Source organism: Apodemus sylvaticus, chromosome 12 (genome assembly GCF_947179515.1).
Source record: "Apodemus sylvaticus chromosome 12, mApoSyl1.1, whole genome shotgun sequence".
Lineage (NCBI taxonomy): Eukaryota > Metazoa > Chordata > Mammalia > Rodentia > Muridae > Apodemus > Apodemus sylvaticus.
The window spans coordinates 24,859,244-24,880,171 of NC_067483.1; the positions used below are offsets into that span (position 1 = coordinate 24,859,244).

Consider the following 20,928-nt stretch of genomic DNA (forward strand, 5'->3'; position numbering starts at 1 on the left):
TGATGTTTTGCCTCTTAGTTCTTGCTGGTTGGTTCCCAGGGTGTGTTTGTATTGTCAACTTGTGGTGATTTGTGTGCTTCTGCACAGACATACACATGTTGTTGGTGGCAGCATGCTGATAAAATCTGCAGCTAGAATACTGCTGATGAAGAGGACAGCGGGGGTGGGCAGTCAGGCAGGGGTAGGCTGGAGGTGGGGTTGGCAGGCAGGTGGGGGTGAGTTGGGGGTGGGGTGGGCAGGCAGGCAGGAGTGGGCTTCCCTTTACTTGTGGGCACACTATCTTAGCTTCTGACATTGTATGGCTGTGATCTGCTAGGATTGCTTATTTTCATGCCATTTCTCTGTATGGAAAGTCTGGTGCCCACTGAGAGTGAGGCTGGCCCTTCTTTGTCCCCCAGCCCTGCTGTGGGACCGGTAGGTATATTTGCCTGTAATGAGTGGTGCATGTCTCTGCTTAGGTGCTGACCTCCTGAAGATGTCCAGAGATGATTTGGTCCAGGTCTGTGGCCCTGCAGATGGGATTCGGCTCTTCAATGCCATCAAAGGCAGGTAGGTGCTGTTTCTTAGAGAAGCCAACCACTGTGGCCGCTGTCTGTGTATAGCAAGAAGTCATGCCTTAGCCTCTTGAAGTGTGAGTAACCTGCTGGTGGGACTAGGTGATGGAAAGAATCCTTCTTTCAACATGGAGGTGAATGCTGGAGAAGGTGCCGGGAGGGCGGAACTGTGAGTGAAGGGCCGTGTGGAGACCACCTCAGTATCCCGCTGCAGTGGCCTCGCTTGAAATATCTTAGCATTAGTTACTTTTCTCGTCACCGTGACAAAACTCCTAAGTCAGATCATGCAAGAAAGGTTCATTTGGGCTCATAGATTGAAGAACAATGTCACACACATCCTGACATCGCAAGGGATCGACCCGACTGGGGCCCCCAGAGAATGAAGAAAGGACAGACACATGTAGAGGAAAGCTGACTTCAGAGGGAATGGGCTCTCTGATGGAGAAACTGCAGCATCCCAGAGGCTCGGTGTGTTTATTAGAGTTGTACAGGGAAGTGAGGTTATTGTATGCAGCTGAACAAGGCTTAGTGCACAGGGAAACAGGAAAGATGGTTTACAGTATACAGCTGAACAAAATGAGGCAGATTTAGCTAATCTTTGTAGGAACCCTCTTTAGGCCATAAATATTTAGGGTGGGTGGAGCCATGGTAGACATTTTCTGAGTCCACTATCATGAAGACAGAGTCACACATGGACTTTGTCTTAGTGACGGTTTCTATTCTTGCGTAAAACATCATGACCAAGAAGCAAGTTGGGGAGGAAAGGGCTTATTCAGCTTACACTTCTAGACTGCTGTTTGTCACCAAAGGAAGTCAGAACTGGAACTCCAGCAGGTCAGGACGCAGGAGCTGAGGCAGAGGTCATGGAGGGATGTTACTGGCTTGCTTCCCCTGGCTTGCTTCCCCTGGCTTGCTCAGCTTTCTTCCTTATAGAACCCAAGAGCACCAGCCCAGGGATGGCACCACCCAAAATGGGCCCTCCTCCCTTGATCACTAACTGAGAAAATGCCTTACAACTGGATCTCATGGAGGCATTTCCTCAAGGGAGGCTCCTTTCTCTGTGATAACTCCACCTGTGTCAAGTTGACACACAAAACCAGCCAGTACAGACTCCAGGGCAAGGCTTTAGCATTTCCTTACCATGGCTTTGACAGTAGGGCCCTTGACATATAGTCAGGTCATGTCCACAGCCCACGGGTCCCTCCACTTCCTCCACTCTCCACAGCACCTCATGATAAGGAAGTCATGGCTGCAGTAGGGGGAGGTGTCTGGTCCTGTTGTGTCTTTAAGTCAGGAAGCAGAAAGAGTGCTGCGGATTCCAGTTACTCCCTTCTCCGTCTGCAGTAGAGACCCCAGGTCATGAGATAGCACTGCCAGCATGTATGGTGGGCCTTTTCAGTAACCCCCATCTACAAACTCCCTACCTCACAGAAGTTTGTCTCCTAGGTGATTCTAGATCACCAATTAATATTAACCATCACATCCTCCCTCTCCTCCATTGGACCCAGAGCCTGTGGATCTTGGCCTTTAGTCACTTGGACACTTGCAGAGTCCAGGCTGACAGCTCTGATTCCCCAGGTGCTGACCATGGCCTTGAAAACCACAGTGCAGTTTTCAGGGCCATGCTGCCCTGAAAATTTCACTACCATGGAAATGAGATATTCTATGAAAATCAACCCAGAAATCTCTGGCCATGTGGGACCCTGTACTGACTGAGGCACGAGAGTTAACATCACAGTCAAGTTTTGAAGTTTTGTACTTTTCACTTTTTCTGGTGCTGACACTAGAACCCAGAGCCTTGTATGCCAAGGGCATGCTCTGTCTTGAGCTGCTCCTGAGCCCCGAGGACACTGGAGACAGTATGGGTGTAGACTGAGAGAACACAATGCAGGGTGAACCCAACTTTGTCTCCTAGGAGCTGTGCAATGATGAAAAAGCCACTGCCTCTCTGAGTCTCAGATTCCCTGTATGTGGAATGGGGGAGATGAGCCTGTGTGAGGAACTCTCTGTCAAGTTCTTTCTCTGTCTCTTTTCTCTCCATTGATGGGAATGGAACCCAGGGCTGCACATATGCTACACACGTTATGCACATGCTCTACCACCAACCTATATCCCTCGATACACCACCACACCGCCTCGAAATCCAGATCTTGAGATTCAGTTCCACAGAAAAGCCTCCGATTGGCAGGTTGGGAAGAGTCATCTCCCCACCTCTTCCAGAAGAACACCTCCGTGAAGCTGTAAAGATCATCACGACTGGATTCTATCCCTGGGAGCCTGGCCATGAAAGACATTCTATCTACATCCTGACTCTTCCCTAAAGCCCTTAATACTGCAGGCTCTGCTCAGGTTTTGGAATATTCTAGAACATTCTAGAGTAACAGTCCATCATATCTGTTGCTAATTATTCATATTCTCTCTCTCTCTCTCCAAGGAATGTGAGGCCGAAGATGACCATCTATGTCTGTCAGGAGCTGGAGCAGAACCAGCTACCCCTGCCACAGAAGCAGGATGACAGTGGGGACAACAGCCTGTGTGGTGAGTGGACTAGAGCCTCAACCTGACTCCTGAGCCCGTTCGGTTTCTGATCGCAATTTTTCCCTTACTTTTCTCAGTATACCTGACTGCTGTTGCGAGACAGCAACTTAGGAAGGAAGGGTTCTTACCACTCAGTCTGATGGAGGTTCATGGAGACAGGAAGGCACTGCAGCAGGAGTCCAGGCAGCTGCTCACTGAATCTAGAGTGAGGAAGCAGAGAGCAGTGAATACTGCTGTAATTGTCTTTAACTATGAAAGGTGACTTAGCTCCCCCTCCCACCATGCAGGTGCACACCAGGCCCCACTTCTGAACCAGGGCTCCTCCTGGTCCTCCTCTTCCCCTGGCTGGGTGCCTGTTTGGACCCAGCAATCAGCATATGTGACCAAGAGAGGTGAAGACAGCCAACCTCTGTTTACCTGTCAGCAGGTTTCACCAGCGGCTTAGTTGGCCCACAGGCTTCCACAGCTTGGGGCATGAGCATCCTTACATGTGAGCTGCTGGCTTCTCAGAGTAGGGTAGAAACACATAGTCAGGCTCTTACTAATTTAATGGCCCCTTAAAAGAAGGCCCTTGCTCCTTCCCTGCAGTATACCACGCTATCTTCCTGGAAGAGCTGACCACCCTGGAGCTGACCGAGAAGATCGCCAGCCTGTACAGCATTCCCCCACAGCACATCCACCGGGTCTATCGGCAGGGTCCTGCCGGCATCCACGTGGTGGTAAGCAACGAGGTGAGCTGACCTGGCCCTCAGGAGTGTCCCAGAAACCCCCTCAGAGCATCCTCTGCCGACTGGTCAGGTCAGGGGTCTCTGTTTTCTATGCACTATGCCTGCTTGAAGCTAAACCCCACTGGCTGCCTGTGATGCAAGGGGAAGTTCTTAGCAAAGCTGGTCTAAAGGGCTGCTGAGTCGATGTTGTGAGACTTCTGGAAAAATATGAACAAATGTCTTTAGAGTGTTAAGAACAGTTAAGTAACAATTCCAAAACTGATTAATTTATTGGGTTTATTAACAGGAGCATAGATGACCCTGACACAGCCATATCACTGAAAGTTTGTCCCCATAGCTGCATAGATGGAGTCTCTCAGTTTGTCTTCAAACTAGTTACTTAAACGTGAAGGGGAGGTGTGCAGAATCAGCTGGAGTCCCATGTGAGGGGCCAAGAGCTCTCCTCATGCCCCCTTCCTTCCATGAGGGACTGGAAACAAGCCCTATAATTACACACATATTTATTACATTTATTTATTTATTTTGTGGGGTTGTAGAGAGGTGAGGGGGTACAAGGGGACTGATGCACACACAGAGATTAGAGGACAGGCTGAAGGAGTCAGTCCTCCATGTGGACTAAGGGGTCAGACTTGGCAAGCACCTTTAAATCGCCTTGGCCCCACGGGCTCTATTTGGAGGGTCTCTTGTGAGTAATCATAGCTGCTGTGACTAAGATGCTAATGACCTTTATACTCAGAGGACAGGCTTCTTCAAGTGTCCTTGGTGGGTGCTCTTGGTGCACATGCAGTCTGAAGAACAGGCCACCCATCAAGTAGGAGTCACGTTCTGAGAGGCCAGTAGTTAAATGAGGGGCTGCTGTGGCCCACGGGGGACACTAGCAAGGCCTCCCTGAGTGATGAGAGTGTGTGCTCAGGACAGCTCTGTGGAAGGTGGAAAGTCACTAGCAGACATCCAGGAAGTGACAGAGCCTTGCCAGAACCTTGTCCGGTCCGTGAGCAGTGATGTGTTGAGCAGGCGTGCCTGTTAAATTGAGCATCCCTTGCCCACGGTGGATCAGATGATTTAAGCTTGTTCTCTCTGGATCTTCTTCCACTGGCACTTCCACCTAACAAACTGTGTTCAGTGTTGTATTGGTCAGTGTTCTGTAAGGGATGTCTGGAGCATGGACTTAAGAAGAAAGGTTCAGTCTAGGGAGAGGCTCACTCAGTACAGTGCTCGCCTTGAAAGTATGAACACCCGAGTTCAGTGTCCTGAGCCCGTGTCGAAGCTGGGCGCAGTGTAAACCAACCGTAGTGCAATCCCAGCGCTGGGGAGATAGAGACTGTCATAGGAGAGCGGCTGAGCAAATCGTTCTCACTGTGGCCAAGAAGCGAGGGAGTGGGGTGGGTTACTAAGAAGCGAGGGAGTGGGGTGGGTTACTAAGGTCCTAATATCCCCCTCACCACTAACCTTGGTGACCTAACTTCTTTTTGCTGGGCCCAACCTCTTTAAAAGTCCCACATCTCAGTAGCACAGGGGCCAAGACCAAACATTCAGCCAGCCCAGGGGCCTTTAGAGACACTCCATATCCAGACCACAGTCACATGGTTACATGTCCTGGCTGCTACTCCTGCTTACATGTGTGTGCATATAATCCACATGTATTATGTATTAAATAGTATGTATATATATGATGGTCATATATATGTGTATATACATGCACACACATACATATAAATATATATGTCTGCTAGCATCCCATGTCATACATAGGAAACTGAGGCACAGAGATACTGAGTAGTTGCCCACAGATGCTACAGCTGTTATGGAGTGAAGTTAAGGTAGAAACCCAGATGAACCAATTGTTGGAGAGCTGAACCAGTAAGCGATGCAACCTCTTGAGAAACGGGAGCTATGGTTTTGGTTGGTTGATTTTGTGACAATCTCCTGTGAAACCTGAAACTCATTACATAGACCAGGCTGGTCTTGACCTTGCTACAGTCCTCTGCTTGCCTCTGTCTCCAAGCGCCAGGATCAGAGGAGTCTGCAGCAAGCCAGCTCAGTGAAGCTACCTTCCTTGTTCTGTTCTGCTTTGTTTTGTGGCAGTGCTTCAGTGTAAAACCCAGACTGGCCCAGGACTCTCTATGTAGACCAGGCTAGCCTTAGTCATGTTATAGTCATCCTGCTACTGCCCTGTGAGTATTGGAACTTGAGGCATGTGCCACCAGGTCTAGCTTAAAGTAGCTACTTTTTTGCTCCCATTTCATAGAACATGATGAGACCAGACGGCCTGCCTCTAGGGCTAAGAGATGCTAGGACAGTGAAATGGCCCAGTGGTAGACCACTCTAATGGAGTAGAAGACATGTCACTTTGCACCTCAAGGAAGATCTGTAGCCCAGGCTGGCCTTGAATTTATTGTGTAGCTAGCCAAGGATAATTTTGACTTTCTGACCCCCCTCCCCCCAGTGCTGGCATTATAGTGCTGGGATTGGACTGTACCATCCATACCTTCTCTATGCTGTGTTGGAGACAGACTCCAAAGCTTTGTACATACTAACTAAGCAAGCACTGGAGCCGCATCCCCAGTCCCTGACCATTTCTTTTTGAGAAGACAAAAACCAGGACTGTTTCTTGCAACCTCCCAGGTCCCTGAGGAAGTCCCCCCTCCCCCACTTGGCCGTGTCCTCAACAGCAGGCAGTTAAGCAAGTGAAGCAGGGAACAGACCTCAAACGCCACCCTGGCTAAGTAGGCCATTCTCATTTCCCAAGTCTCCTTCCCACTCAACCCGAATCAATTTGGAAACCTTCAGCTCTGAATTACTCAGAGTGCTGGAGGCAGCCTGGCCAGTAAGGAGCCGGCCCCTGGGGTGCAAGGGCACTCAATTAAACAAGGGAGTTACTGATTAAGCCCTTATGGGCCCCGCTTAGGGCTTTTCATGCCCAAGTGGCTGGGTGGCCAAGAGTCCGAGCTGGAGCGGACTGAGGTATAGAATAAATGTACTTCATGCACCATTAGGCCCTGCGGGGAGGGTCAGGGTCGACAGGTGGATGCATTTGTAAGATTTGAGGCAGTAGTCCAGAGCAGGCAATAAAATGTGGGTTCCTTTTTTTTTTTTTTTTTTTTTAAGTAGAAAGGAGATCTGCTACCCTGTTGGTTTTGGCATGCATGCTTATGTATATATGTTTTTAACTGTTTCCGAATGTATTGTGAAATGTAGCATACACATTCAAAGATTCTGTAAAAACTAATGTACATTTTGTTTTTAAAACTTATTTTACTTGTTTGTGTGCCTGTATATGTGTGTGTGTAATTACAAAGTATGCGTGTGGAAATCATAGGACATTGTGTGTGAGTGGGTTTTGTGAATGATGCTTGGGCCTACAGGGCTCGCACGCCAAGTGCTTTTACACGCTGAGCCACCTCGCTGCCCTGACTTGTAGACTTTGGTGGTTAGACTTTGTAGGCTGGCACCATTTTTGGCCCTTGCTTGTCCGTGTGTACTTTATCATTTCCGCTTCTCTCCCGAGCATGCTTAGGGGAAGGGGCAGTGCACACTTGTGTGCTTGTGTTGTGCAGACTGCAGGAGAGCCTTGGCCATCGCCGTTCCTCATGTTTCTCAGGCACTTCCCACCATGGCTCTTAACCTGTGTCTCTTCCTGTCCCAGAGCTGGCCATGTGGACTGTGATGAGCGGTCCGAGAGCCTCAGCCATCCTCTTGTCTCTGCGAGCCCAGCACTGGGGCTACAAGCCACCGTGTCAGGCCGATTTTGTTTGCTTTTTAACCAGACCTGGGCTCTGGGGATCAACTCAGGCTCTTCAAGCCTGCCTTGCAGGCATGCTTCAAACGAGCCATCTCAGCCCCGCAGCCTGTCGGAGGTGTGGGCTAGCCATGCGGTCTGCGCTCCTCTTTTCACTCACCATATGTTTTGATTCACAAATAGTGAGTATGTGCAGCCAAGGGTCACCATACCCCTGAGTGGTTACATCCCTGTTGACTCACATTCCTGCTCCTGACAATGCCAAGGATGCTGTGAGCTGCGTGTGGTCACAGTGCATGTCTTGAGGGTGCACATGTGAAGGGGTTTGTCTAGGGCGCACACCCTGCAGGAGAGCTAGAGGGGTGAGCTCCATCCAGAACATGGCGTTTTCTAGAGCTCTCTCACCGCCAGAGGTGCTAGTTCCCATTGTTCAGCCAGCTTACGCTGTTATCATCAGGGTGCCCCATGTGTAACATGGGGCCATGGAGAAACAGAAGATTGATTTTCTTGTGGTCAGTGTTTGCAAATTCTAATGAGAGCTTAGGAAAGTGGCTCTAAGTTGTCTCCTGATCACATGGGAACAGTAGCGCCTTTCTGGTTGGTAAAGCCACTGACACACAAACATCTATTAATCACTGTTAGTTAATTCTTGTTGCTGTAGCAAAAGACCTGATGAGAAGCAGCAAGGGAGAAAGGGTTATTGAGATCCATCAGTGTGGGGAAAGTATAGCAGCCAGACCTGGGGAGGCCACTGGGCCATCAGAAGCAGAGTGTCTAGTGCTCAAGACCCACCCATTGACCCTGTTCCTCCAGCCAAGCTCCACCTCATAAGGGTTCCATAACTTTCCCAATGGTACCACTGCCTCTGGCTCTGGTTCAAATGTGGCCCAGGGAGCACATTTGCATTGCACTTAGGCACAGTTGTTTAGAAACACAGTACAGTCCTGTGGATGATGAGATGCCATTGCTAGGTGAGGACATCTCTGTGGCAGCACCCTAGCTTACAGGCACCCAGCCCCAGTGGTACAGTCTCTGAGCACAGCATCAGTACACTCGAGTGGACTGCTGTGTGAGGGGGCACTCTAAGATAGTAGCACAAAGGATGATGTGTCAGATGTGTATGTCACCAGTGGGGTCACTACAAAGTGGGGTCACTACAGGTCATCTGTACCACCCTGGCCACATAGTGGGGTGCTTACAACTTTACCACAGACATGAGTAATTGTGTTACCAGGATGACAGTGCCACGAAGCAGTGAGAAATTTTCAGCTCTACGAGTTGTACATGTGTTTTGTTGTTGACCAAAATGAGATTGACTATGCTTAATTTTGTTGTTTGTTTCTGAGTCAAGAGTCTCATGATGTAATAACCCTAGCAGGTCTGGAACTAGCTCTGTAGGCCAGGTTGGCCTTAGACTGACTCACAGAGATCTATCTGCTTCTGCTTCAAGCGTGTTAGGCTTAAGAGTGTATACCACCGTGCCTGGTTTTGTGTCCAGTTTTTTTTAAGATTTATTTATTAAATACATACACTGTAACTGTATTCAGACATCCAGGAAAGGAAATCAGATATCATTACAAATGGTTGTGAGCCACCATGTGCTTGCCGGAATTTGAACTCAGGACCTCTGGAAGAACAGTCAGTGCTCTAAGCTGCTGAGCCATCTCTCCAGCCCCTGAAGTTTTTTTAAAAGTACATTTTTTAGCCAGGCAGTGGTGGCGCACGCCTGTAATCCCAGCACTTGAGAGGCAGAGGCAGGCAGATTTCTGAGTTCAAGGCCAGCCTGGTCTACAGAGTAAGTTCCAGGACAGCCAGGGCTATAAAGAGAAACCCTGTCTTGAAAAAAAACAAAACAAAACAAAAAACAAAAAAAACCCAACCAAACAAACAAAAAAAGTACATTTTTTTTTATTGTAGCATAAACTTTCCTTTAATGAGGAACCTAGATGACCCAAGACATAATAAAGAAATAAATGTTCTTTTATTTTTTTTGGAGACAAAGAATTTCTCTGTGTAGCAGAGCCCTTCCTGGCTGTCTTGGAACTCAAACTATATACCAGGCTGGCCTTGAACTCACAGAGATCCACCTGCCTCTACTTCCTGAGCACTGGTATTAAAGGTGAGTGCCGTTACTGCCTGCCTATTATCTTTTACTAACACTTATTTTGTGCATGTGGGCATATGGAAATCAAAGGAGACCCTGAATGGAGTCTGTCTGGTGCCTCCCGCCTGTCCACACAGCAGTCAATTTACTGATGGGGCTGTCTCTCCAGCCCCTTGTCAAACCTTTGCTGATATGATGCTGTCATTGTGAAGAATGTGTCTTGCCTTTGCCTTTCAGATGGTTCAGAATTTTCAAGATGAGTCTTGTTTTATCCTCAGCACATTAAAAGGTAAGCCTCTCTCTTGCTGCCTTCCTGGTGATTGAAGAGTGTTTCTGTCCCTTGGTGCCATAGGTGATGGGTGTCCAGTACAGGGTCCCTCCCAGTACAGGGTCCCTGCCAGTACAGGGTCCCTGCCAGTACAGGGTCCCTGCCAGTACAGGGTCCCTGCCAGTACAGGGTCCCCCCAGAAGATGCTGAACGTGGAGCATCGTCTGAGAGGAAGGAAAGCCACGTCTTCTCATACCTAGTCTTAGGCAAACCAGAATAAACATCTTCAGGGACACTGCGGGCCTGGCTGCTTGCGCTCTATGAACTTGGGTTTGGGCTTTCATAGAAGGTCTCTGGGAAGCCCCAGTAAGGGCTGCCCCAACGGGCAGACTGAGTAAGGGACTTGGAAAATCCAGCTGAGCCAGATGTCTTAGAGAATGCCACAGTGCCAAGAGTGAGCCTCTGTACCAGGAGTTGTGTTTATTCACACAACGCAGAGAAAGATCTGCTGAGACTTTCTTGAGTCTGGGAGGGTGAGTGGGTAGGTTTCATCAGAATGGAAGACTGGGCTGAAGGGGAGGCTCAGTGGACGAGAGCACAAATTGCTCTTACAGAGTCTTCAAATTTGGTTTCCAGCACCCACGTCTGGTCTGATGATTCACAACCACTTGCAGCCCCAGCTTTGGGGGAACCAAAGCTATTTTCTGGTCTCTGCAGTCACTTCATTCATTGGCACGTAGATACACACACACACACACACACACACACACACATACACACACACACACACACACACACAATTAGGATAAAATAAGTCTTACAGAGAGGGAGACTGGGTCCAGGCTGTTCTGGGGACCTAGGCTATGTTAGTTGTTAGCTTTTTGTTACTGTGACAATGTGTGAGTTTGGTTGCTTGGGCTCAGTTTTGGAGGTCTCAGCCATGGCCAGTTAGCCCTGTTGCATTTGGGCCTGTGGCAAGGCAGCACATGAAGGTGCGAATGGTGAGCTGCTCCGTTCCTTCAAGACAGCTGGGAAGTGAAGGAAGAGAGGGCTAAGGCTCAGTGTTCCCTCCAAGGGCTGATGTCATTTTCTCCCACTAGGCTCCACCCCTTAACGTTACCACCATCATTCACTAGCATAAGCTGCCGACTAAACCTTTCACAGCATGGGCCTTAAGATCCTAAGTATAGCACAAACAATGGATCTCTGAGCCTGAATCATAGCATTGCAGAAAGCCATAGTTTCCTAAAGCCTCCTTGGGCCTAGGGCTATGGTAAAAAGGCTCATTGTCAAAACCAGAGTGCCTGGGAAGATCGTTCAGTCAATACTGTGCTTGCCATGCGAGCAGGAAGCCTCTAGCTCAGTCCAGAGTCCATGTTTTATTATTGTTTGGTTTTGTTTTAAAGCTGGGCATTGGTGGTGTGTGCTGGTAATTGATCCTAGCCTGGTGAGACACAGGCTCACCGGTCAGCCAGCCTAGCTTACTTGGTGAGCTCTAGATCGATGAGAGACCCTAAAACACAAGGTAGATAAACTCCTAAGGAATCATACTTGAGATTGTCTTTTGGCCTCTGCACAAGTGTACGTACACAAAGAGTAATTGTGTAAGATAGATGCCAAAACCTGCTTCTGTAAACAGACTCTTCCTTATGAAGTTATTTGAGTGATTTTTGCTTCTGTCTTAGTACATGGCTTTTGGGACACCCAAATCACACTGTACCAACTCTACCACACTGTACCAACTCTCTTCTTATGACACATGCCCATGCCCAGTATTTCTCTTGCAGCAGAAAGCAATGATGGCTACCACATCATCCTGAAGTGTGGACTCTGAACAGCAGCGCCTGCACCTGTCCCCTGCCCCACGGATCCCTGGCTGTAGAAGGCGTACCACTGTCAGCTGCTGTCTCACCTAACAAGCTCAGACTAGGGGGGACTCTACCCAGACCAGGAAAACTACAGATGACCATGGACACAAAGTCTGCTGTACAGAAAGCCAATGGTTCCCTTCTCCTTTCTTCTTGGCTTTTAGCTTTTTAACAGTTTCTTGTTCTGTTTCCTGGGCAGACAGTGGTGACATACATCTCTTAAACTCTGATCCCTGCAGTTGGAGGGTCCATTGATGTATTGGTCTTTCCTGTCTCCTCTCTTCCCTCACCCCGATCTTGCCTCTTCTTCTCGAGTCACTGGCTTCATGGCTAGCTCTGCCCACCTCCCAGGGATGCCACACAGTTCTCCTCCTAATACTGACTTCCCTTCTCAGGATCCTAGTAGCCACGCCTCTCCTGTTCTTGGATGACTTGATAGGACTGAAGCTATTTATTTTATGCTGTAGAAGGTGTACCACTGTCAGCTGCTGTCTTAATACATGGCTTTTGGGACACCCAAGTCAGTCACCTTGTCTCTAAGAATCTGCTATATTCAAGCCCAGAGTCTCTGCATTGACATGGCAGATGGCACAGTGTACCTATGTGACCTCTCATGGCATTGTGTATTAGTTCTTTTTATGTTGCTGTGATAAGATACTCTGACAAAGGCAACTTGGTGAAGAAAGGGCTTGTTTGGGCTTAGAGTTGTAGGGATAGATTATTATGGTGAGGAAGGTACCAAACAAAAAGCTAGTTGATTTCATTTTCATATATATAGGAAGCACAGAGAGAGAAAGAGCAGGAACAGGAGATGGTACAATCCCTCAAGGCCCACCAACCCCAGTGACATCCTTCCTCCAGCAAGACTGCATCCTCTAAAAAAAAGTCCCATGACCTCAGCAGACCACACCACCAACTGGGACCACACATTCAGATACATGAGCCTATGGGGCACAATTCTCATTCGAACCACACATTTTGCCCATGTGGCCTCTCACAGTTGCTAGTCAGAGATGCTATGGACCAGGAGATGACATGTGACTTCCTCACCAGCGGGGAGAGATGATACCACCATGATTCTACCAGCACTACTACTGTGTGGTCTCATTTCCTGTTGAGTAGAGAGTACTAAGGGGTGCCGATTCTGTTATCCAGTGGCCTTGACCATCCATTCTAGACCATCTGGGTTGCAGTATGTCTCAGTACATCTCTCCCTGGCAACTATGAGGCCCTGGCAACCATCCCAGTGCTACAGCAGGAGGGACTTACTGAATTCCCCTTTTCAGACAACCTCAGCTAACCATTGCTGTTTGTCAAGTGACCCAGGGGTAGTGTGTTCTCCAGGGCTCATTTAAGATTTTATGTTTTCCCAAGGGTAGGTGTATAGATAGGGTGTTTTGTCTTTGTTGGCATGGTTGAATCAATCACCTTTCTTTACTCCGGGGGATTTTGAGGATCAGTAGCTATGGTAGACTTAAGAGTTCGTCTTCATTTTGTTAGGGATCTATGCCCACCCAACACTTCAACCAACTGTTACCTAATTCAAGTTTCCTCAAGCCATGGTGAGTTACTTCTAGGCTCAAAGATTTGTCAAAGGTTTTGGCAAATATTATTTTACAGGCAGAGAAACTAGTCCCACAGCAAAGCTGGGCTCAGTTCCTTGTTTTTTGGGGTTGACAGTTTTATTGAGATGTTGGTGCTGTGAATATATTGGCACAGGCTTTTGTGTGGACAGGGTTTCATTTTGGGAATGTGCCTGGTAGAATGGACAGCTCCTAAGGTGACTTTTCACCAATTTGAGGAATTACCTCGTGTTTCCCACATAGCCACACCTGTTTGCATTACCACCAGCAATGGAGGATGGTTCTGGTTTCTCTGCCTCCTCATCAACATTTGCTGTGAGATCTCATTTGTGCCTTCCTGCTTGCCTGTCCTCCTCTGACCCTTCTTCCATCTCTCCCTTCTGCGTAGTCCTGCCTGGCCCCAAAGTCACCAAGTACAAGAGGATAATTGAACTTCTGATCCCCCTGCCTCTGCTTCCTCAGTGCTGAGACTATAGAAAAGTGTCCCCCCACCTAATTCATGCAGCGCTGAGACAAAATCCCGAGCGTTGTGCTTGCTGGGCAGTGTTCTCTCCCAGCTGAGCCACCACCGCCCTAGTGTTGACTTGTCATTTATTACAATTCCCTGCGGCTGTCATGCATGTCTCTGGCTATGATAGTCAATGTCTCTTCACGTTGATTGACTGTTTGTATATCTTTGGGGAAAATGTATGATCAGGTCCTTTGCCCATTTTTAAATTGGGCTCTTTTCATTGAATTGTACAAGCTGTTGGTAAGTTCTCAGTGGTGCTAATCCTCCATCAGTTTTCCTCCATTCTGTAGGCCATCTTCACCCCCTTTATGGCTGGTGCTTGGGGTATACAAGTTTCTAAGTTGGCTGTGCTTGGTGGTGTGAGCCAGCACTGCAGTACACCGCTGAGGCTCCCAAGTCCAAGGCCAGCCCAGCCTACACAGTAAGACCCAGTCTCAGAAACAATCATCATTTTAATGTGCGTGATGCCTGAGTTGCCTTCCATTGCTTGTGTTTTTGAAATGGATGCTAAGAAACCATGACCTAATGCAAACTCAGGAAAAGAAGTGTTTTATTCTTAGAATTAAAAAAATGTTTATTTTGATTTTATGTGCATTGGTATTTTGCACATTGGTATGTGTCTGTGGGTGTGTGTGTATACACACACATACACACATCACATACACACAGACCCTTGTGAGGGTGTTAGATCTTTTGGATCTAGAGTTACAGGCAGCTATGAGCTGCCATGTGGATGCTGGGAATTGAAGCTTGGTCCTTTGGGAGAGAAGCCAGTGAACCATCTCTCCTGGCTCCTCTTACAATGCGAGTAAAGTTTCAGTTGTTACAATGAGTTCTGCTCCAATCTGAGTTAGTTTTACATATATGATATGTAGCGGGATAGTCTAGTTTCATCCTTTTGCATGTGAGTATCTGCTTATTTTTACCCCTAATTACTGAATTGCTTCCGTAGGCAGTCTTTTGCTGGAGACCTCTGATTCCTGGATCTCTGGGAGCACGGTGGGACCATTGCTGGTCTCTTGTTCCTTTTTTTACCTTCTCGGTCTGCATTTAGGTCGACTGCCCTTCCAGTCGCCTCCTTCCTCTCCCCGTGTTCTCTCTCCTCCTGTTAGCAGGACTGGGTGATGCCCCTCTGCTCTGCCATTTTTCTTGGTACTAACACTTCCTAGTTCTAGAGGAAGGCCATGACTAAATGTTTCCCAAACATTTCCATGCTTGGATAGAGAGGCAACCGAGTCACTTAGAGTACTTTGCTCAAGGCGAGGCACTGGGAGAAACAGGACTAATTGGGCCTCTGACTTTTAGCCCATCAGGCTGTCTGTGGCTCCCGTTCCCAAGTGATAGCTCTACATGAGCCACAGGAAGAGAGACTAAATTGATACCTTCTTTTTCCATACCAAAGTGGGTCTAAGTGGAGAGCCAAAGATGGCACACTGTAGAAAGAGCAGATGGCATGGGATGTTCCAAGGCTTGTCTTAGGGTCTGTATTAGTTAGTTATTTTTCTCATTGCTATGGGAAAACATCTGACAAATACTTAAGGAGTAAGGGTTTCTTTCTGGCTCACAGTTTGCAGATCCAGTCTGTCATGGCTGAGAAGTCTTGGCAGCCAGAGCATGGGACAGCCGGGAGCAGAGACAGATGGATATGATGCTTGTCTTTGTCACACCTTCTTTGTTTTTCTTTTCCTTTCTTTTTAATACTTAATATACTTTTATTTTTTTATTAGATATTTGCTTTATTTACATTTCAAATGTTTCCGTTTCCACATTACCCCACTGAAAACCCTCTATCCCATCCTTCCTCCCTCTTAGTCACAGTTTATTCCTGCACAAAACATCATAACCAAGAAGCAAGTTGGGGAGGAAAGGGTGCATTTAGCTTATACGTCCACATTGCTGGATATCACCAAAGAAAGTCAAGACAGGAACTTAAGCAGGTCAGGAAGCAGGAGCTGATGCAGAGGCCATGGAGGAATGTTACTTACTGGCTTATTTCCTTATAGAGCCCAGGACTACCAGCCCAGGGATGGCACCACCCACAATGGGCCCTCCCACCCTTGATCACTAATTGAGAAAATGCTGGATCTCATGGAGGCATTTCCTCAAGAGGCTCCCTTCTCTGTGATAACTCCAGCTTGTGTCAAGGTGACACACAAAACTGCCAGTACAGCTTTTTACTCTGCAAAACTTCAGCCATGAAATGTTAGGGTAGGTCTTCCCACCTCAAGTAACTAGTCTAGACGACTCTGCACACTGCACACTTAGCTGGCAGGGCAGAGACCAGGTCACGGAGGTGGTCTTTCCGGGGCAATGCTTATTCACTGTACCCTGGACGTGCTTGACTGAATAACTGTTGGTACCAGGGGAATGCATTCTTGCTCTCACTGAAGGAATTAAAAGAACAGAAAAGAAACCCATTGACAGACATAGCCAGACATGGTTTGTTTCCATGGTGATACTAAGTCCCATCAAGTTGACAATCAAGATTAGCCATTGTGGGGGTCTAGAAAAAGGTCAGACATTGCCCTAGTAACCTCTTACCCAGTCTGCCTGGAGCCCCTTGAGAGCTATTAACCAGGAAAAGGCTAGAACCCATAAGCACATCACCAGTTCCTAAGTCCAGGGTTGCTTCAGGGGCTGGCCCAAGTAGCTGGAGTTCTGAAAATTATTAACACATCAGTGGAAGAAATAGAAAGACTCTTTAGCTGTTGTCAGTGGAAAGTTGAGGTTGTTGGGGGCAAGGGGAATTGAATATGGTCACTGCCTTAGGTACACTGGAGGGACAGGGCCAAAAGTCCAGGGTCCCAGGCTCCCTTTAATACAGGAACATGATATAACCCATTGATATAGTGTTTGTTCCTGTGCTTGAATCCCAGAACTGCCCCTTAAAACAAGAAGCATTGACTTGGAGACCTGAAAACCTGGAAACTAGTTAGTAGGTGAATCTGAGGAGTGGGGAAAGTTACCATGGTTTCCCATTCATCGAAGACAGGTGACCTTTGCTTCTCCTTCACATACACAGTGACACCCACGTTGCTGTATATAAACCCTAGTGGATGCCTGCTCATCAAGTCCCAGGCTTTCCCTGACTGCAGCTAGGTGAGTGTGGTTGTAGGTGTGGCCCTCAGAGTGATGCGCTGCTGGCTGTCACCCGAGCCAGTCTACTTGGCCATTGTGGGCCGTCCTTTTCCCTTTCCTCTTCCCATCTCCATGTCCTCTGAAGACAGGACTACTGGGCCCCAGAAACAGTGAGACCCTGGGGAGCACCCGGGCTCCTTCCCAGCCAAAGCCAGGTCTACTTAGCTGCTCCTCAGCCTCACTAGGCCCACAGAAGAGTCCCTGAGCCTCTCCAGACACTGCTGTAAAGGGCCTCTAGCCTGGGCCCCAGGCCCTTCTTTCTAAGGGCTGGAGTGAAGAGGTATCTTCAAACATAGTTCAGGGAATGATATCCTTACCATCAAAAATTACACTAAATTACTGCATTTTGGATTGCTTGTGTTAAATCATGCAGGACTGTGCTGTGACTCAATGGCAGAATACTTGCCAGCCATGAGCAAGGCTCTGAGTTCTATCCCTAGTGCCATAAAATCAATAATATATTGTGGACAGCTGGGTGTGGTGGTACAAACCTGTAATCCAGTACTCAGGGCAATGCTGCGACCGGGGACTGAAAGTAGGGTGACTGAGTTTGAGGCTATTAAAAAAATGGTTTTCTTTTGTGCCAACATACATAGTTTTACCTCTGGTCCTTAAATACTGAAATATTTACTTCCCAGCTCCTCCTTTTTTATATTTTTAATGTATTCTATTGTCTTATTTGGCAGTGATAGGGAATAAACCCAGAAGCCAGGGGCTCACACATGTGAGGCAGGTGTTCTACCACTGAGCTAACCCCTAACCTCAGTTGCCTTTTCTCTCTCTCCTGAGGATTATTTAAGGGACTCTCAAGAATTCAGGGCTATCTTATCAATGCATTTTGCATACATTTGGGAGAAGTAGGAAGTGTATTCAGAGACGTCTGGAGAGTTCCTTGCCTTCTGTGTATCTCACTTCTGGAAAGTTCTGATCCTCACTTGGCTCCCAGGGACCTTGCCCAGCCTTCCCATGAGAGAGAGTACAGAGGTCTCTTCCTCAAATGCTCCCTGTTACCTGGAACCCTGCTCGGCCTTTGTCCTGGTCCCCTGGTCAGGGTTTGATAGAAGAGAGGACTTTTGTGCTGTTTATGGGCTGCTGAGCTTTGGGGGTGGTGGTGGTGGCCTGAGCCTCCTGCTAGAACCTGTCCTAGAAAGGACAGCCTGATCTCAGCGGGTGCCTTGAAGACTAAACCCTGTTAGCTTAGCGTCTCTGGAGCCTGCCGACCCTCCCCACATATGCTGGGCCCTTCCGGAGTGGTTGTGATTGTGGGCAGCTTCCTGCCTTCCCTGGACCCAGATCCTACAGTCCTTGTCGAGCAGAGTCTCATGTTCTTGGGGATGTTTATGGATTGTGTATCATCTGTAGGCCCTTCACGGCTTCTGCATCCCCTTGCATCCAGCATCTGCTCCAAACTTGCCTCTCCTATATTGCTTGTTGACCCACTTCTCATTGAGTTTTTCTCCCGAGCTCTCTGTCTGGGTTTCTAGCTGGGCAAACTGTTGAAACACGAGGAACAGATTGGGTCCTTAAACTACAAGCAAGTTGCGCATCCTGTTTTCCAAATCCAAAATTCTATACCTGACCACATGGGATGGGTCACAGCCAAAACATGGATATACTACAAACACAATTACCCTTGGGTCATGTGTACAGCATACGCAGAAACGCAAGTGGGTCTTGTATTTAGATATAAATCCCATCCCCAAGGTATTACATATGTACGTACTGGAAGTTTAAGATCTCAGCCTGCCCTGACAGGCTCGGTTTATCTAGGATGTGTAGCCTCCAGGGGTCTGAGCCAGGATGAGTGTCTAGCATCCCAGGTCCTGTGCAGGCCACACCTGCTAGGCACGAGGACAAGCTTCTTCCCACGTGGCTGCCCTAGGGCTTTGTCCCTGGGCTGACGGTACTGGAGCGGAGAGCTTTGTGGGGCTAGCATTAGAGACAAGCGAAGGGGACTGTTTCGTGCACTGACCTATCTCTTCCTGCTGGGTAAAGTCTTGTTTACTTACCATATTCTTTCATGCTTTGAAGTGATTCTTTCTTGAGGTTTTCTTATCTACCTTCTTCCTCTAGGTAGGGTGATTCTTTTCTAAAGATAGTGGGGTTTTTTTTTTTTGGGGGGGGGTAGTCCAGATTGGTCAAATATGAGCAGCAGGTCACAGGGAAGGGGGCCATGCAAACCCATGTTGTCATAATGCCATGTTGTTTTTGTACCTGAAATAAAGCATATTTTGCACTTGTAAATGAGAAATCTGTATGTGGGCTCTGTGCTGGGTCAAAATGCAAATAAAACCATTTGTACTAAACCCATGTGTGTCTGGGGCCTCAAGTTGCTTTGTTTACTGAACTGTAGCAAATGAATTTACTATTGTGGAGCATTGGGAGGCACAGCTCGGTGGCATTAGGGACACAGGCACGCTGTCCCTGTGCTCCACCTGTGGGGTTATTTCCATCTTGCAGAACTGAAACCCTGCGGCCATTATTAAACATGGCTCCCCAGTCCCTCTGGAGCCCTTTGCACCTTCCGCCTACCTTGTGTCAATCTGAGAATGGGGGGCTTCATTCAAGTGGGGTTCAGTGTGTCTTGTGTAGGAGATTAAGTGCAGCATGTGTTAGGCTCTCCTGTTTTAACGCTCGGGGATACTCCCCTGAGTGGCTGAACCATGCATGTGTCTGCTCACTCTCATTGATCACAGACTCCCCCCCCACACCTGTGACCTCGGTGAATGACTGTCTGCAGATGGGCTCTGCAGGTTCCAAAGGCCCTACTTTTGATTCCTTTAAGTACAAATACAAAAACCCAGAAGCAAAACGATGAAAAAATATGGCATTTAAAAAAAAAATCTGCAGCCAGAGGTAGAAACCATTATATATTACTACTGCTTAAGTTTCCAAACTTAAATGCCCCATGTAATAAGGATGAAGTTTAAACTTCTAACACTCCTGAACGCCTGTAATTTCAGCAGTAAGTAGAGGGAGGGGGGGGTCAGAAGTTCAAGGTCATCCCTGGCTGTAGGCCAAGACTGAGGCTAGGCTCGCTTAAATGAGATACTGTCTCAAAAACCAAAAGGTGGCACCCCGAGTCCCTGCAGCATCACCTTTTTGGACCCTCCAGACCTCTGATGTCTGAGGTTTGACCTCAGCACCCTACTCAAGTACCTCCTGGGCCTAGACCTGTGTTGACCTTGCTGTTGATGATGGGAAGGCTGTGATTTCCTGCTACCCTGTGTCCCTGCCACAGGCCTCTTTTCCCTCCCAGAGAAGTGTGGAACTTGCAGAGCTAGGTTAGGAAGGCCTAGCTTAGATGCCATGACAATGCCCTAATGTTGAAGCCTGCTATTTTATTATAAATGTAAATTTTAAAAGGAGGACTGCTATAATTTCTGCTTCAGACTGACAGATAAAGATACATTCTTTTAGCTCTGGCACTTTAGACCTGGGGTTCCCCATCTTGGCTATAGTTATTCTCTAGAAAACCTCTCTGTAGGGCTTAGGACATAGCTCAGCAATAGAGTATATTTGCCGCTTGAGCATTAGAATCTGAACTTTAAATTTTAAAATATATATGTTTTATAACAGCCAGCACTGAGGGAATGGAGGCAGGCAGGTGAACTCTAGATTTGGTGAGGGATACTGTTATTTAAATAACTTAGGCACGCTGCATGTGGTGGCATATGCCCTTAACCATAGCACTTGATAGGAAGCCAGAGAGGAAGGAGGATCTCTGTGAAGCTGAGTTCCAGGACAGCCAAGGCTATACAGACCCTGTCTCAAACAACAACAAATTAGGCAAATGGTAGAGTACGACCTTCAGCATTGACCTCTGGCCTTTACAAATACACACCACACTACTATACACATGAACGTGTACAAATGCCCACATGGATGCATGTGTGA

The 20,928-nt window shown here is 47.8% G+C and overlaps 1 protein-coding gene across 1 annotated transcript in view; it reads left to right on the forward strand.

Moving 5' to 3' along the window:
- Window positions 1-19,299, forward strand: part of Tfcp2l1 (transcription factor CP2 like 1) — a 59,562-nt gene extending 40,263 nt beyond the window's left edge. The window contains exons 11-15 of the mRNA XM_052200834.1: window positions 459-549; window positions 2,989-3,092; window positions 3,681-3,823; window positions 9,901-9,952; window positions 11,719-19,299. Of these exons, the coding sequence (XP_052056794.1) occupies window positions 459-549; window positions 2,989-3,092; window positions 3,681-3,823; window positions 9,901-9,952; window positions 11,719-11,765 (437 nt within the window). The 3' untranslated portion in view covers window positions 11,766-19,299. The remainder of the gene's footprint in view (window positions 1-458; window positions 550-2,988; window positions 3,093-3,680; window positions 3,824-9,900; window positions 9,953-11,718) is intronic.
- Window positions 19,300-20,928: the final 1,629 nt, after the last annotated feature.